General features: G+C 41.5%; 1 protein-coding gene across 2 annotated transcripts; it reads right to left on the bottom strand.

Moving 5' to 3' along the window:
* Positions 1 to 269: 269 nt before the first annotated feature.
* ewsr1a (EWS RNA-binding protein 1a) lies at positions 270 to 11,210 on the bottom strand. 2 transcript variants are annotated; one of them, XM_076289324.1, is made up of 16 exons: positions 11,166 to 11,210; positions 10,002 to 10,038; positions 9,772 to 9,823; positions 9,523 to 9,661; positions 9,136 to 9,334; positions 8,577 to 8,875; positions 8,275 to 8,467; positions 5,870 to 5,907; positions 5,114 to 5,131; positions 4,875 to 4,990; positions 4,636 to 4,765; positions 4,404 to 4,520; positions 4,064 to 4,205; positions 3,853 to 3,950; positions 937 to 1,207; positions 270 to 669 (listed from the first exon to the last, which is right to left on the bottom strand). In XM_076289324.1, the coding sequence occupies exons 1-16, from the start codon at positions 11,179 to 11,181 to the stop codon at positions 630 to 632; spliced, it is 1,905 nt and encodes a 634-aa protein (XP_076145439.1). In that variant the 5' UTR covers positions 11,182 to 11,210; the 3' UTR covers positions 270 to 629. The 2 variants fall into 2 exon arrangements, with proteins under 2 accessions (XP_076145439.1, XP_076145440.1); XM_076289325.1 differs by having other exon boundaries at positions 9,523 to 9,658.
* Between the last annotated feature and the right edge of the window lie 5,072 nt (positions 11,211 to 16,282).

Here is a 16,282-nt window from a genome sequence, read left to right as displayed (position 1 = left end):
GACTCCTCACATGAGCTGATGTTTTGTGAGACAGAACTTGCCCAAGGGCTACACTTAAAAGCCATCTTTACAGAATTCCACACAATTATTAATGGCATATTCTTGTACGTTTCTACAAGACATCTGCGAGCGTAGTCTGAAAGGCATTAATATTTAGAATTGTTACTCAGAACCCTAAATCAGGAGTATTATCCCCAACACTCATACATGTGTTTGTTTTTGGACCATACAAAGGGGTACACTCAAAGTACACTCAAAAGTAGACAATCCAAATTTATGTTTGTCATTTATTGAACATTTTTGTACATTGGAGATGGGTGAAGAGAATGGTGGATAAAGATTAAAAAAATTGCTTGGGACAAGTTCCACAAAATACATCTCCCAGAAATCTGATTTTGCAGTCGAAATAGCATGCACCTGCCACTGGTTTTACTAGACGTTCTGCACAAACATAAAGACAAAAACTAAGAAACTTTAAAAAAGAAAAACATAAAATACAAAAAGGTCACTGTAGACTAGCTGCTGAGCTGACAGTTCCCATACTAACACCTGATATAAATATGGAATTTTGTGACTTAAAATCACTTAGAAGGGCAAATCCTGTGAGGATTTTTACAAGCGTGGATTCTTCAGTAGGGTCTGTCCCTTCGCTCCTGGCGATGCTCTCCTCTGTGAAGACAAATAAAATGTTGTCAATTTAAAATAAAGTAAAGTAAAGATGGCACCACTTGAGATTCAGTGACCTACTTGTGCTGGCTTGTCACCAAGCACAATAACTAATGTTCAGGATAAACACAAATCAGTTTGGGCTATTATTATATTATAGACCATTTGTATATATATATATATATATATATATATATTATACAATGGTCCTTCTGCTCTCAGACTGTCAAGTTACATATTAGATCCAGTTTTACCAAAGGTCAGACTCACTTCATGTCCATCATCTTGCCAGGTGGTCCCATGCCTCGCCTTCCGCGGCCACCCATGTCATCCATGGGAGGTCCCCCTCGCCCCCTGGGGCCACCGAAGCCACCCCGGTCCATGCCACGACCGCCGCGGAATCCTCCAGGACCACCGCGATCACCTCCTCTGCCTCCCCGGAAGCCACCTGGACCTCCAGGACCACCGGGTCCTCCGGGTCCCCCGCGGTCCATGCCTCGACCCCCTCTCATGCCAGGGCCACCACGGCCACGATCACCCCCTGACAGGAAGAACCACAACAGGTAAGGACTAACATAACATTCCCAGAATTTCACTCAAATCACAGTCTGGGCGATTAACTTTCAGTTTAAACCTGATGCCATTGAAATACATGTCTGACCTTGACTTTAAAATTTATCAGACCAGAAAATTTACGCCATGGCAGACATCCACAGCCACATCCAATTACTTCAGCATGACTATGCCCAAATGTAATGAGTGGATCTGGCAGATTGAGGCAGTCTGTGCAGGGCTCTACAGTGCGCCCATTTCACTCGCACATGCGAGTAAAAATGATGGCGTGAGTGCAAAAAAAATATTTAGGCGCACTGGTGCGAATGACTCCCAACCATGTCAATGTTTGTCTACAAAATACACCGCAACATCGAGAAACATTACTGGTGCAAACCATAGAATCACGTCGCGAATGCAGCATAAAAACTACACCTCCCATCAACGTTAGCAGTTTCGCGTTGTGACTCGCTAGTAGTCGCTTCTATCAAATCCAAGAGCGTGCAGAAAAAACGGAAAGTTAGACTAGCCAGCCAAGATGCAAAGATTGAAGAAATTAGTCCTTCTATCCACCGAATTCATCGGATATAGGAGGAACAGGATGAGATTCTGAGAATGCAGTGAGAAGGAAAGGTAACCTAACATGCCTTTTAGCCCAGTTGACGTATTGGCTGCAATATGCAAAATATAGCTGTAGCGAACAGGCACAAAAGTAGCCTCCCGTAATACTCCCATTTTATTCAAAGGTAGAACGCTACTGACAACTCCAGGCTTCCACGCATGCTTGTTTGTTTACACCAGGGGTCTCAAACACCCGGCCCGCAGGCCAAATCCGGCCCGCGACGTATGTCAAAATAATAATGTAATCCGGCCCTTGATACTTTTTAATTGCGACAAACAACGATACTGATTAAAATAGAAGATAGTTCAAAGTAGGGTGACAAATCTCATTTGTACTCTGCTCCACTATGTGCTAGACATCCAGAGCTTCATTCAAACCCAAAATCGCTGCGCAAAGTTTTCAGGAAATAGGCTACTTGTATTACACGCGAAAAACACAAAGACGTGCATTTGTAATGACGCAGAAGCGATGCAGGCCATAGTGTTGCACAAATTAAAGCAGAAATTAAGCAGAAATAGGCCTACACCAAATGTTGAAAAACGTTTACGTGTGATGAAGTCTTAGGTAGACTATGTTATTCACCTATTCTAAATCTGAAGGAGAATATTCTTTTGGAGATTATGATCGCTCGTCTATTGAATGGAGGTGCGTCTGCGTGTAGCCTATACGACGGTGTCCACTAAGCATACCATGCTTATTTCGACCCTCTGCTCAACATAGATTGGAGGTTGCAGTGGTAATCGTAACGATAGTGTCCATAATGGACGTGGTACAGACAGCAGGGCTAGTAGAAATAGGGCTCTAAACTACAAAGTCACCCGCAATATGATGCGAACTTCTGGGTACTCAGATTACCCGCGATAGGAACTGATTTGACCAGAATACTTTATTGTAGGCCTTGTGGTTTAGAAACCATATACATCTTAGGTGTTGGTATACATCTTAGGTGTTTTCCTGTTAATTTGTTATGTGGGTAATATGAAAAAAGGAAAGTAAACCTGCTCAAATATGTTCATCCAGTATTTACTGAAAGGTGCATAATTTGAGGTGCTTGCCATCCAGTGGCAAATTAGATGGGTAAATTTACCCCCTTCATAAACTTTTGTTTTACTCAAAGATTGTTACATTTACAGTAAGACTTGATCTTTGACCACTTTCAAGCCATGGCCTTTTGACATTTTGATATAAAAATCCAATGGTGTTGCTTTCTTAACCCTGACGCCTATAGTTTGCCAGGTTTAAAAAAGTTGAGGAAATATTTTTATTTGTTGTGAAACACACATACCTAACACATACCTGTTTTTATGCTTTTCATTTGTTTTATAATTTGTATTAATATTTATTTTATTATTTTATTTATAAGCTAAGGTTGCTAGCACAGGTGTATAAAACTATATAAAAACACTTGCACTTTCTGTTTGCAGTTTTGTGTGGTATTTGGAAAAAAAGAACATTGCATTTTCAGAAATAGCCGGCCCTCCAATCAGATGACGTTGGCAGAATTGGCCCCCAGCTCATTTGAGTTTGAGACCCCTGGTTTACACTGAATACAAGCTGAAGTGCAAAACGAAAGTAGGCCTTGCCTTGAAAGTAGGCGTTTGCCTACTGCCCCCATCAATGCAGATATTTCAAATAAAAAATAAAAGGATAAAAAAAAAAAAATCCTTGATAGCCTTTGTTGGGTTTTGTGGAAGAGAAAATGGACTGTTTTAGTTGTAGTATTTTTAGTTGTAGTAACAGACTGAAAATAAAGTAGGCACTGATGTTTAAAATCCTGTTTCCTGTAGCCTAAATGTTGTCAGTCATTCTTAATATTCGCACTGGCATGTTTAACTGTTAGCTGCAGTGTAATGTTAGATTATGTGTAAGTTAAGTACAGAACTGACTGTGCGCCCAAATTTTTGTCTGTGCTCCTAAATGTTTTAACTTGGGCGCACAAGTGCTCCTGGAAAAAAAATGTTAGTGTAGAGCCCTGCTGTGTATGTGCTTCAGACAGAGCCAGAGTGACTCACCTGGAGGTGCGAAAGGAGGGGGTCCAAAGCCCTCTGGTTTCGGGGCTTTGCACTGATTGCACTCAGTTCTCCACGCAAAGTTCTGGTTGCCGCAGCCCCTACAACAGCAAACGCACATCATTAGATCATAGAACTCAAATCATTCACATGTTTTTTTTTTTTTTTTTTTTTTTTTTTTTTTATGTGGTAGAGACATGGAATAGTTGCTTACGCATTGGGGCACTGCCAGTCTCCAGCTCTGGGCTGCATGTTCCCACCGGTGGGGCCACCACGTCCCATACCCCTTGGGCCCCCTCGGGGCATAAAACCGCCACGGTCCCCACCACGTCCCATGCCACCACGGCCCATCATTGCTGCAGGAGAAAAAGAAAAGAAAAAACATTCAATGACTGCCTAGCTTCTTTCAACTGTGACAATAGAACAGTCTTGAATGACTTTAGAGAACCGAGAGAAATTATTATAATCACTTCTTTTATAATCACTTGAACAAGAATTGTGTGTAAATCACTATAGATTAATAAAAAAGACTAGGTTTTCCATCCCAATCTCACCTCCGCGTCCCATCATGCCTCCCCTGCCGTCCCTCATGGGCATCTGCATTCCCATGCCCATCATGGGCTTCCTGCGCGCCATAGACACCTTCAACCGTTTGCCTTGGAAGTCCTTTCCTGCAGATACAGAAACAGTGCATGGAAAAGGTCAGTAGGTGGGCACTGCAATTTGGTCAGCAAGAGTTTTGAATATAAAGCAAATAATAATAAAATAATGTGTTAAATAGCTTACCGTCAAACCACTCCACTGCAGCCTTGGCAGAAGGAGGTTCCTCATAGGACAGAGTAGCATCTCCTTTGTTTTTGCCAGAGTCTTTGTCTTTGTAGAGGTTAATGGCGGGTAGACCAGTGCGCTTGTTTATCTACAAGAACAAGCCTCAAATTCAAATCCCAATATCTCCAACAACAGCTCCAACACCACAGATGACAAAATGTATGAGGGCACCAATTCCAGAACCCCACCACCCTTACCCTGATGATGCCACTGTGCTTGAAGAACTCTGCCATTTCTTCCAGAGTAGCGCCCTCAGTCAGGCCTGTGATATAGATGGTGCTGTTCTCAGAGTCATCCTGCTCTTCAGGTCGGCCTGCACACAAACAGCAAAGTGGAATGAGTGTCAACATTCAGGCTGCGGCTTACGGCAATTACTGTTAAGAATACAAGTGTAACTTGCTAATGGAACTTTAACAGATGTAACGATAGCACATACCCATGTCTGAGTCGAATCCTGGTGTCCCAACGAGCAAGAGGAAGATGGATGGAGAGAAAGAAAAGCGACGTTAGTTTGCATGCCTGCTTTGCCCACTAACCTGACACAATTGGTGCTCTACAGCTTCTGAACCAACATTAACCCAAGGCACTCTCCTCTTAATCTGCACTTTCAAAAACGATATTACCATGAATGTCGTGCCCTTGACATTGAGAAAATGCAAAAGTTCAGTTAGGATCTACTCATGAGATGACTACAAAAGAATCCCATTTTCATGTGCCATAGTTCTAGCAAGTAAATGCAGAAATAAAAAAAATATGGTTTGAGACCCATTTGACAACCAGAACCAAAAAAAATGGAATCCATACCAGAATTCTGATAATGTGAATTATTATAATGAACAGAGGAACAGACTACATGAGTGAAGCTTTGTTAACCAGTAAAATGTTTGGTTGTTTTTTTTCCTGTAGTTTTTTTCCTTCTCCTTTTTTGAATGTCATAGGTGTCTGAACTCAAAAACACACCGTGTAATTTTGCATACCACTTCCATTAAACACTGAGGTCAATATGTGCTAGAACCCCTTAGTGAAAAGACAAGACTACTGGCCAGCAGTAGTTTTCTTAAAAACATGGTTTTTTTTTTTGTTTTTTTAAAACCCCCTGAACTAGTACAATACCCACACAGTCAGTGATTGAAAAAAACAAATAATCAGTTTTCAATTCTAGTGTATGCTCTTGGAACTCATTTAAACTTACCACCGGGCTTACTGAAGCCACCTCTGTCTCCAGTGATGCTGGGGGGGGAGTAAGCGAAGATATGAAGGCGATATCCCTTTAAACAGCCACTTCTGGACCACAATGATTGGTAGGGGACTGATGCGACCACACTTCTAACACTAAACCCCCCCAAAACCAGGGCCTAGGCTTAATTCCCCCACTCCCAATTATCTGACACTTAATATCACAAATATACTGGGATGGGGTAGTTGGGTTTGTGCTCACTTCACCACGGCCCTGGGCTTGACCCTTTTTACATACAGGTTTGTCATCAGGTGGCGGCTGAACAGTTCTGGGGTTATGTCTATGTTTGTAAGGAAAAGGGTAAGGGCAGTCTTTATTACCAAAGGGGGTGGATTATCCCCCTACACTTCTCTTTTACAGAATAGATGAGGTGGAATTGTTTCAGAAGCAGCTCTACTAGCTTCGTATCACCGGCAGAGAAGCATTAGACATGGTCCTACTGCACGCAGCAGAACAGCAGAAACACCTGCTGCTGTGTGCTACGAGCCTAAGAGGGATGTGTTAACATTGTGTTACTGAGCAACACACTTCAATACATGTCAGCTGCTTCTGAAACAATTGGCTTACACAAAGCTGTTACATGCAGTTAATCCAAATGAAACACAATTCAATAAACCATTTCCTTTGGTCTTACAGAATGTCTCAGCAGAAATAACACAAAGTATAAGTGGTGTTTGTAGGAAAGTCCCAAAAAAGATAAAAAGTTACATTGTGTTTTTTCCTTTCATAAACAAAAACAAATTATTTTATAAATGTTATTTGTTATTTAACCACACTTTTTTGTACACCTTTCTTCACTTTAAATGTTGTCCCCTCTTTCTCAATAGGCTGCCGGCCCACACTCAAACTGAGCTGTGGTACTTGTAAAAGTATAGACGTGTTTACATGGCTCTCACTTTGTTACCTGTAGCATATAAATGCGACAAAGCATGTTAAAGAAAAATGTTCAGAATGACACTTCACAAAAAGACAAGCAATCCAGTTCATGTAAAATTTAAATCCACAGTTCAGAAAAATATGTTGCTGTACCCCTAACCTATGTCAGGGGATAAGGAAGGTGAATGCAGTGGATAAGATAGCCCATGTACCAAACCATAGACATAATGCCTTAATATTAATAATTCATAAACCCAAAATTAATATAACGCTGTAAATTACCATAAAGTACACATTTCCTGTATAAACATCCAAGACATGGTGAATTTATAATACTATGCCAAAAACTTTCAATTTTACACCACCACAGCATTCACCTTCGAAAGCAACTCTTAAAGTTAAAATGTGTAAAACGCATAACCATACCCCACTGAATCCTGAAAGACCATCAACTACGAATTATAAATATAGATTTTTAGATCAAAACGTGTACCCCAAAAAAAGGACCTCAGTTTAGTTCACTCCCACCCATGATGTGAAAAATGTAGAATTTGAGTGGGTAAAAACAAAATTTCTACACCTTTGAAAACACAAGACGATATGTCTTCTGAGTGTTCTGCTTGATTCTACACATTTTGTTTACCTTAAGTACCATTACCTCGGGTATTGAGATTCTACAAATAAACAGGTTTCACAAAAGCCACCAAGTTGTAAATCTAACCAAAGACCCCAAAAAGTATTTTTTGCAATCAAGAGGGGTATACTACGAAACGAGGGTACTGGCTTACCCAGGTAACTTCAGGAGTTGCTGCTGATCTCAAAACAATGTCACTTCAGAAGCAATACATGCAGTGAAGGGTTCTTTTGGAGATCGGCAGTTACTCCCAAAGTTACCAGGGTAAACCAGTAACCTCGATCCGTAGTATACCTCAGTAGCACATGAAATTTGGCCTATTTTGTGGGCACTGGTCAACCTAACAAATTAACTGCTGCTTTAGGAGCAGTGACTTATTTGCACAAGCAGCTCCTACACACTCCTCTTGTGAACACCCTTCACTTGGTGAAAAAAACTCATTGAAGATGTTGTATGCACTAACCAAGAACAAAAAAACTGAAGTTATTTTTTTTAACAAAAAAAAAAAGAAAGAAAGAAAAAAAAAACCTCCCATCCCACTAATGCAACTCAATACCAAGTCTACCATCTTACCTTTAGCCATACTAGGGCAGGGCTGAGAGCAACAAACCAGACAGCTCATAAGAGATTTAACAATGGGGTGTCTAAGCTAACTCATTTTGATGAGTAAATTGGAAAAACTTAACTGTTTACTGTAATCTAAAAAGACAAATCCAATTTGTCTGTCACTTTAATTAATACATTTTGTGATGAAAGGGAACGTTTGCCCTCAGCCCCAAGTGATGGCTTCACACAGCACCTTTGGGAGAAAAAGTGATGAAGAGGCTGAGAGGGTCAGACGAGCACTTACCCCATGCCTCCTCGGTTCATGGCCCCTCGCATGCCGGGCGCTCCGCCGCGCATCATCCCGCGGTCAAACCCCCCGCGGCCTCGACCCCGGGACTCCCCCCCACCCATGCCGCGGCCCTCCCCATAGCCACCAGGGTCCGCACCCGAGTAGCCACCTCCGCCCATCCCGTTGCTGTGATCCTGCCTGTAATTACCTGGGGGGGGGGGGGGAACGACAGGACAGCTTTTAGTCAATCCTTCCAGGTACTAACTACTACAACTAACACAAACAAAAACATCCAACTTTGCTAGTAATGAGCTCACTGTATTGGCTTGGTGGTTTGTACTCAGTCTGCTGGCCATAACCTCCTGCTGCGCCGCCCTGCTGACCGTACTGACTGGCGGGTGGCTGGCCGTAGGAGCCAGCAGGCGGGGCATAAGAGGGGGGGGCCTGCTGTGTTGGCGGAGGGGCCTGCTGCTGCTGGTAGCCTCCGTGCTGGCCGTAAGAGGTCTGCTGGGCGTAGCCGCCTTGCTGGGGCTGCTGGGAGTAGGAGCCCTGTGGGGGCTGCTGGGAGTAGGAGCTCTGGTCGTAGCTGGACGGCTGCTGGCTGCTAGCTCCGTAACTACAGAGAGAAAGCATAATATACCATGTCACTCAGTACACAATCAACTTGGGAAGCGTTTGACCAAGAGAAAAAAAGAGAAAGACATGCCAGCAAGAGCAAGCTTGTTTTTGACTGCCAAAGCACACACTTGTGTGTGAGATGTGCAAGTCAAAGGACCAAACAATTCCAGACAGAGGAAATGAGCACAGTCCGTTTTTGTTTTTTTTGGCTACTGACGCAACTTAGAACTTCAGTGTGACCATTAAGTTTAGGCTGACCTGGGAGGTGCTGTCGAAGCTGGCTGCTGGCCATATGCAGGATAAGCCTGCTGGCCTCCATACCCAGACTGGGCTCCATAGCTGGGCTGGCTGCTGTTGGTGGTAGTGGAGGCAGAAGCGGAATCGTAGCCTGCGGTTCCGTAGGATGGCACTGGCTGACCATAACCCTGGGGAGCAGCAGGAGTGGCATTGTATGCAGCTGAGGAGAAACAGTTTTAGAAATTCAAATAGTGTTTTACCAAACTTTTTAAGAGAAACATGAAAACTTTTTACTCTTTCATTTGTCAGTGACCGCTAAGATCAATAGTTAACTCCTGAGCAATTAACTATGCATTTAAACAAACTCCTCTATTATATGAAGAGTCCTACAGAGGAGAAGGCACTTACCGGTAGCTGGTGGCTGCTGTCCATATGAGGACCCATATGCCTGTTGGGAGTAGGCACTCGAAGTGTTGCCTGCCGGCGGGTAGGCCGATTCAGCAGGCTGGCTGTAGGAGCTGTAGCCCTGCTGTTGGCCATAAGCCTGCTGGCAAAGAAAATTTCTCCGTCAATATAACAGCCAAAACCTTAGTTTAATATAAACATAGGCCACTTTTGAAGTTCATAGGATCAAAAAAGGCATCATGAGTAACTCACCTGTGTGGTCTGCCCATAAGGCTGAGAGGGCTGGGCCCCATAAGACCCATACCTTGAACAAAAACATATTACCATTAACTCCTCAAAGGAAAAAAGTTAGCATATATGCATCAGCAAAAAGTTTCAATGAGGGTCAGATGTTTTGCAATACAATAGGTTACTATCCAAAATAAACACATTACAAAATACTTAAGAAACTTCACTTGAATAAAGTGGGTAAGCATACTAACCCTTGCTGCCCTGCAGGCTGACCATAGGAACTGTAATCTGAAACCGAAAATGCAGTCAATAATTAAGTCTCCATATTGTCCACACTCCACAAACAAACACATTCACTGGACTTAAGGAAAAAAAACATTTTTTTGGAGCGAAAATGTGGACACAACTCCTGTAAAACGTCATAGTTCTTCCTTTTTTCAGGGAAACTTGGGACAACTAGTCGGGTTATAGGGAAATGTAGCCAGTTGCCACAAGGAAACACGGCAGCACCCGATGAATTCGGAGAACTTCGCCTAATTAATTTTCAAATGAAACTAGACGACAAAGAATATATATATATATATATATATATATATATAACTATCAATGCTGCGACTGAGCGCAATCTTGCGCCCCAAGCCAGACTACATGGCCGGGGCCTCCAACCCTCTTGTACGGAAGAAATCACGTGTTCGCCCGCCATTTCAGTTTAAAACAACAAGACGCCGCCGTCAAGCCACAATTATAATATATTTATTTTGTGGATGCATTTAGTACTTTAATGGGTATACGCATGAGTTCAATAAGAATGGGAATACAAAAGTGTTTACAATGTAAGCCTGAAATAGGGACGTTCTTAAAGAAGGAGTTCTTCGTCTGTCGAAGGATCACCCTCGTGTAGCCTTCGTTACCCGTTACCTAAATCAACCGGCTAATGCAGCTAACGTTAGCTGGCTAGCTCAAACAGCGTAGAATTTTTGCTAATCGATAACACACACCACCGTCTAACGTCTTGGCGAAGTTAACCCATGTGACTAGATTATAACATTTTAAACGGGATCTCGCGTAGTCTTTGCTGAACCCAAAAATGCACCATTTACTTGGACGCGAAGCTGATATATCTTTAGAATGTTACAACCGGCAGTATCCGGTAAGCTAACAAGTAGGTTACCGTTAGCCTGGCGTTCCAATGGCTACAAGGCTGTGGTTACCCCATCCCCCATTCCATACGTAGTACTATGCAACCGACTAGCATTAGCTCGCTTACAAATAAAATGGACAAACACAACTGCACACTTGATTTGCACGACACAATGCGTAAAACGCAACTCAGACAGGGCAGTTACAAATACATTTCTGGCATAATGTGGAAGAAATAGGCAAAAACATGCACATAACAGCCTCACTGTTCTTACCTGCAGCAGACGCCATTTCGCGTGATGTCTGAATGCCACAACCAACCTAGCTAACAACGCGAAGGGTGCGCATGCGTAGTACTTTCTTGGAATGTACCAATTTGATCCATTATAAATACGTCTGAATTTCTTTTCATGTTTAGGTGTTCCTTATAAGCTATACAGTTATCAGAAGATATTATTTCAATAGGATTAACACATACACATATCAGCAATAGCATTATGGCCACTGACAGCGGAAGTGAATAACATCAATTAGCTCGTTACAATGGCATATGCCAGATGGAAATGGGGGGGGGGGGGGTATTGAAATTAATTAGTAGGCCACCAAAGCTTTGGGTGGATTATATCTCAGAAGACAAGTGAATTGGGTCTTCATCTGCTCAATGTGTGTCCATCAGTGTCTTATCCAACAGTTCCATTGTGGATACTGAGAAACCCTGTAATTGACTTAGACCTTTTAGAATTAAAATTGAGTGAAGAAATTAACAGCGGTATAGTAGAATACCACATTAGAGATGTATATAGAGACAAAGTAGTGGTATTTACAGATGCATCAAAGTCAATAGAAGGTAAAGTTGGTGTTGCATTTGTAATTCCTAGTCTCAATATCTGTAAAAAAGAAAGACTGAGTAATGATCTTGCAGTTTATACAGCTGAGCTACACTCTAAAAAATGCTGGGTTATTTTTTCAACCCAAACGCTGGGTTGAGGCTGTTGGGTCATTTTGTTTGGTTGTTTTTACTCATATTGGGTCATTTCTGTAACCCAGCTTGCTGGGTTGATAGTTTATCACTGCTGGGTTGATAGTTTAGGGCTGTGCTCCCTCCTGTCCCCCACCTGACGTGGAGTACACTACCCAGCACCAGGGTGACTTCAACACAGCTGCATAGTTATTTGAAGGTTGAGGGGGGGGGGGGGGGGATCGTCAGGCAGGCAGGCATATTCTTTCAACCGTCAAGTCCAGCAGCTGTCAACATGCTATGGAAATCAGGTGATTTCGGAAGGTATGTATCTGCTTTTATTTATTTATTTATTTTTATCCAGACGGATTTTAAAAGTCCACCCAGAGACATACCCTTCGTGATATCAAGGAATATTCTGCCTGTCATTTCGTTCAGCTTCAAGCAGGTTAGCAGGTGTCATTCCACTAATATTAGCTACTGTTAATGTTAAATCTACACAAATACAGACTCATAAAAACATAGTTCTGTATTCACTGGGTAGGAACTGCTGAACAGAAACAAAACAACGAACTACAATTAGCATACCAGCAGCTGGTAGGTAACGTTAGCAGACTTGGAAACTTTATGCTAATTAAATATGCTTCGTGGCTAACGTTTGTCAACTAGCTAACACAGTCGAAGTAGTCTCTTCACAACACGTAACTTACGATAATAATCATGCCAAACAACATCGTATTAAATCATTCAGGGTAGCCTCATATTATAGCCATGTAACTTAACGTTACTGGGTGGTTCTTGGTGGTAACATTAACTTGGATTCACTAATTGAATAATGTGTTAACATTAGCTAGCTAACGTTAGCACTGCTGAACTTATGTTTGTCAGCCTAATGTTAGGCTAATGGTAATGTTGTTATCAAGCTCATCTGACATAAACGCACGTTTTGTAGGCTATTACCGGTATTATGTTTAAAACAACTCCATAATATTACAGTAGGTGGTCATGGTTTCCGAGTGTGTTGCACTAATAATTTGTCTCCTGGTGGATTTTTATGTCTGTCAATATCATTCACTGGTAATGGTTCATGCAAGTCTTGATATAAAGTTCTGTAACATTAGGCTAACAGTGATTAAAATGCACTCTTTTTTTTGTTTGATTGACAGGGCTGACCCCCAAAACGGACTTTGGAATCTGCCTGCCTTCATGGAAGTATCACATGCATTTTATACTAGGCTATCTATTAAAAAATAAAGAAAATTATCAAATAAATAATTGTGTCGAACTTTTTTTTTTCATTGCATGGCTTTTGATGGCCATTTAATATAGACTGTTTATATCAGGCCTAAAGCTGTTAACAGAAGGTGTGACTTTCAAGTAAGTAAATACAAACCTTGAGTTATTAAAAGTTTGTACAAGCAGAGTATTTTAAAAATCAACCAGTAGTTTTGGGGGATTTGGTTACATAACCCAAACATTAAGTAACTTTAACTAAACAGTTGTGTCAACATAACCCAACATATTGGTTAAATTTCAACCCAGTTGTTGGGTTAAATTTAGTAACCCAATTTGCTTGGTTAAGATAACCCAATGCTGTGTTGGACCACATTTTACTCAGCGGCTGGGTTGAAAACAACCCAGTTTGGGTTGTTTTCAACCCAGCTGTTTTCAACCCAGCATTTTTTAGAGTGTAGCCATTCTTATCGCTTTGTCCTGAGAGTAATAGACCTAGAAATGGGGTGTTAGTTGCTTCAGATTCTGTATCTGCATTGATGAGCATCCAAAGCGCTATGTCTCATTCCAGGCAGGATATTGTTTTAGAAATTGTACAGATGATAAGTAGACTGTTAAATTCTGATATAAATGTAGGTTTTTTATGGGTACCAGCGCATTTAGGAGTGCAGGGAAATGAATTAGCTGATAAGAGCGCTAAGGAGGCATGCAAATCTCTTGAGGTCACCATGGATATAAATCATAGTAAATCTGAAATTAAAACCATAGTCAAATCAAAGTCTAAGGGAAAATGGCAAAGTGATTGGGATAATGCTAGCACTGGTAGGAAATACTACAGTATCCAGAGGTTTGTGGGCAGTGCAAGACCAACTAGTAGATCTACTCATGAAGAAAACATTATCTCAAGAATGAGGTTTGGGTATACTGGTTTGGCTAGTACTTTATTTCTTTTAAAAAAGCATGCTGATGGAAAGTGTAGCGTATGTGATGCCGTTGAGACTGTAGAGCATGTTGTAGAAAAATGTAATAAGTTTAACCAGGAGAGACAGCAACTCATTCAAGAGTTGGAGAAAGAGAGTGATAACCTGACTCCGCCAGATGGATTTGCTCCGCATATCCATCTGGGAACTTTTCATTGAAGAACTTTTGGTAAGGGGCGGACATACTGGTTAGCTGATTGGATAAACCATCTGTCTATCACCACCTTTGTTGGTTATCGACGGGCCAAATCAACCAATTAGATGAACAAAGTATTCTTCTAATGCCGTTTAACATACAATTAAGTTAGGTAACATGACAAACGTTAAGATGTTTTAACTTTTAACTTACCATTATATTTTAACCCGCCTCAAAGCCAACACTGATTGGACGTTCGTTTGGTGAACTGCTCCAATTTTTCTTTAACGGAAAGTATCCAGACTGATCTGCGAGTGAAACCCTGAAGCTCGCGAGATCAGGATGGTCTCACGAGGCTAAGAGAGTGAGTCTTTAAGAGTAGAAACAATTCTGCAGAAAAACTCAGGTGAAGTTTGTTTTAGAGCTTTGTTTCACTTCTTGGAAGAAACTGGTCTGATTGGAAGAATATAGAGTAACCTAATTCCTTTTTTTTTTTTTTTTTTTAAGTTATTATTAAGATTTAAATGTATCCAGACTCACACTCCATTTCGGTAGGTGGCGGTAATGCTTCCAAAAGATGTTTGCCAACCGCCATTAAAAAGGAAAGAAGAAGAAGAAGAAGAATTAATTAGTAGGCCTATGGTTGAAAAAAAAGGTAGGCAGGTAGTGGATTATCTCCTTACAATAGCACCCGTCAGTGGGTGGAACATAGGCCTACTAGGCAGCAAGTGAATATTCTGTCGTTCATGTGTTGGAAACATGTTCATGTTCCTGGAATGTTCCTAGTCTGCAGTAGCCTACCCAGCGGGCATCTTGATCATCAATTTGGACTAAAGAGTTGAATTGAAGCAGCAATGTAATCTAGTGTGTAAGAGCATTGCATCAACTTTAACATGACCAACACAGTACATATGCATAAAAAAAAATACATGTCATCTCATCTCAACTATGGGCGCAGCCATGTTTGTTGTTAGGTCGTACGTCCACCTCGGGGTACCCTCAAGTACTCCGAGGTAAAGTGGGCGTGCCTGCCCAAAATGCCGCAAGAAAGCTGGGTAACACTTTCCAACTCGGGCGGCGGATTTACGAGACATTTACGAGACATCTCGAAAGCAGCATTAGTCCAGGTTTTGACAACCATGTTGCATCTAATTGTATAGGGGGGATCATCAACAAAAAAGGGCCTAATTGTTACGCGGTGGATAGAAGCACCAATATTGGTACAGACACTCTTTATGATGTATCTCATCATTTGAGAAGGGCTGCCCAAAATGTCTGGTTCATTTAAGTCATTTTTTAAGGGAAAATCCAAGATGGCCGCCTAAAACGACCCAAGGATAATAAAACATTACATAGTTGGGCATCATGGTTTATTCTGCTACTTTATTATTTTACATTTGATATATATAGAGATGGTTAACAAATAATATATGCAAGATAACCAATGAAAATAATCTTACATGCCTTTTATACAGCTTTAAAGGGGGGAAAACAGGCTTAAAATGGTCAGAATGACATGACTCCCCAAATGAATCCTCATCTGAGAAGTTAATTATGACCGCCGCGCAGCGAAGCGGCGGTCATATAGGTTTAGTTTTTTTTTTTTTTTTTTTTTTTTTTTTTTTTTCTTTTTCGCATGTCCAAATTTCCGTCAATGAGTCCCGGGACACTGAAAGACCGGGGTAGACGAAACTTGGTGGGCATGTAACCCCATATGGATAGCATGGAACCATCGTTTTTCGTTTTGATCTGTAGCCCCCCCGCTAGACTGCACCCCCCGAAAGGAGGGTAGGGCAGACACAGTTTTCTGTGAATATCTCGAGAACCGTAAGGTTTAGGAGGACCATTTTTTTTTTTGTAAGTTGATCTCAAGGGGCCATGTCAACCCATTCCATAACCACTCATTTCATGTATAGCGCCACCTAGTTAAACACAAAAAAGTAAAAATGAGGTGTTGTAATCGCAGGTATCTGTGACCTAACATAGTCAAAACTGCACGAAATTGGAAGTGTAGTATCATTATGACACCCTCTGAATGCACGCCAAGTTTCGTGGAATTCCGTTCATGGGGGGCCACACAATAAA

This window comes from Alosa pseudoharengus, unplaced genomic scaffold (assembly GCF_046254945.1).
Source record: "Alosa pseudoharengus isolate Yale_2024_CS ecotype anadromous, Long Island Sound unplaced genomic scaffold, YU_APseudo_1.1 YU_APseudo_1.1_scf_17, whole genome shotgun sequence".
NCBI classification, from domain to species: Eukaryota; Metazoa; Chordata; class Actinopteri; order Clupeiformes; family Clupeidae; genus Alosa; species Alosa pseudoharengus.
Note: the sequence above shows the minus strand (reverse complement) of the source record. Positions and strands in the feature narration are given on the sequence as shown.

What these genes read in the sequence shown, in the direction of transcription:
- ewsr1a (XM_076289324.1), bottom strand. An exon ending in ACAGCAGCCACCAGCTACCG is followed by an intron (nt 9,335 to 9,522) that starts GTAAGTGCCTTC and finishes GTTTCTCCTCAG; the next exon opens with CTGCATACAATGCCACTCCT. An exon ending in CCCTCCTTTCGCACCTCCAG is followed by an intron (nt 1,208 to 3,852) that starts GTGAGTCACTCT and finishes TCTTCCTGTCAG; the next exon opens with GGGGTGATCGTGGCCGTGGT.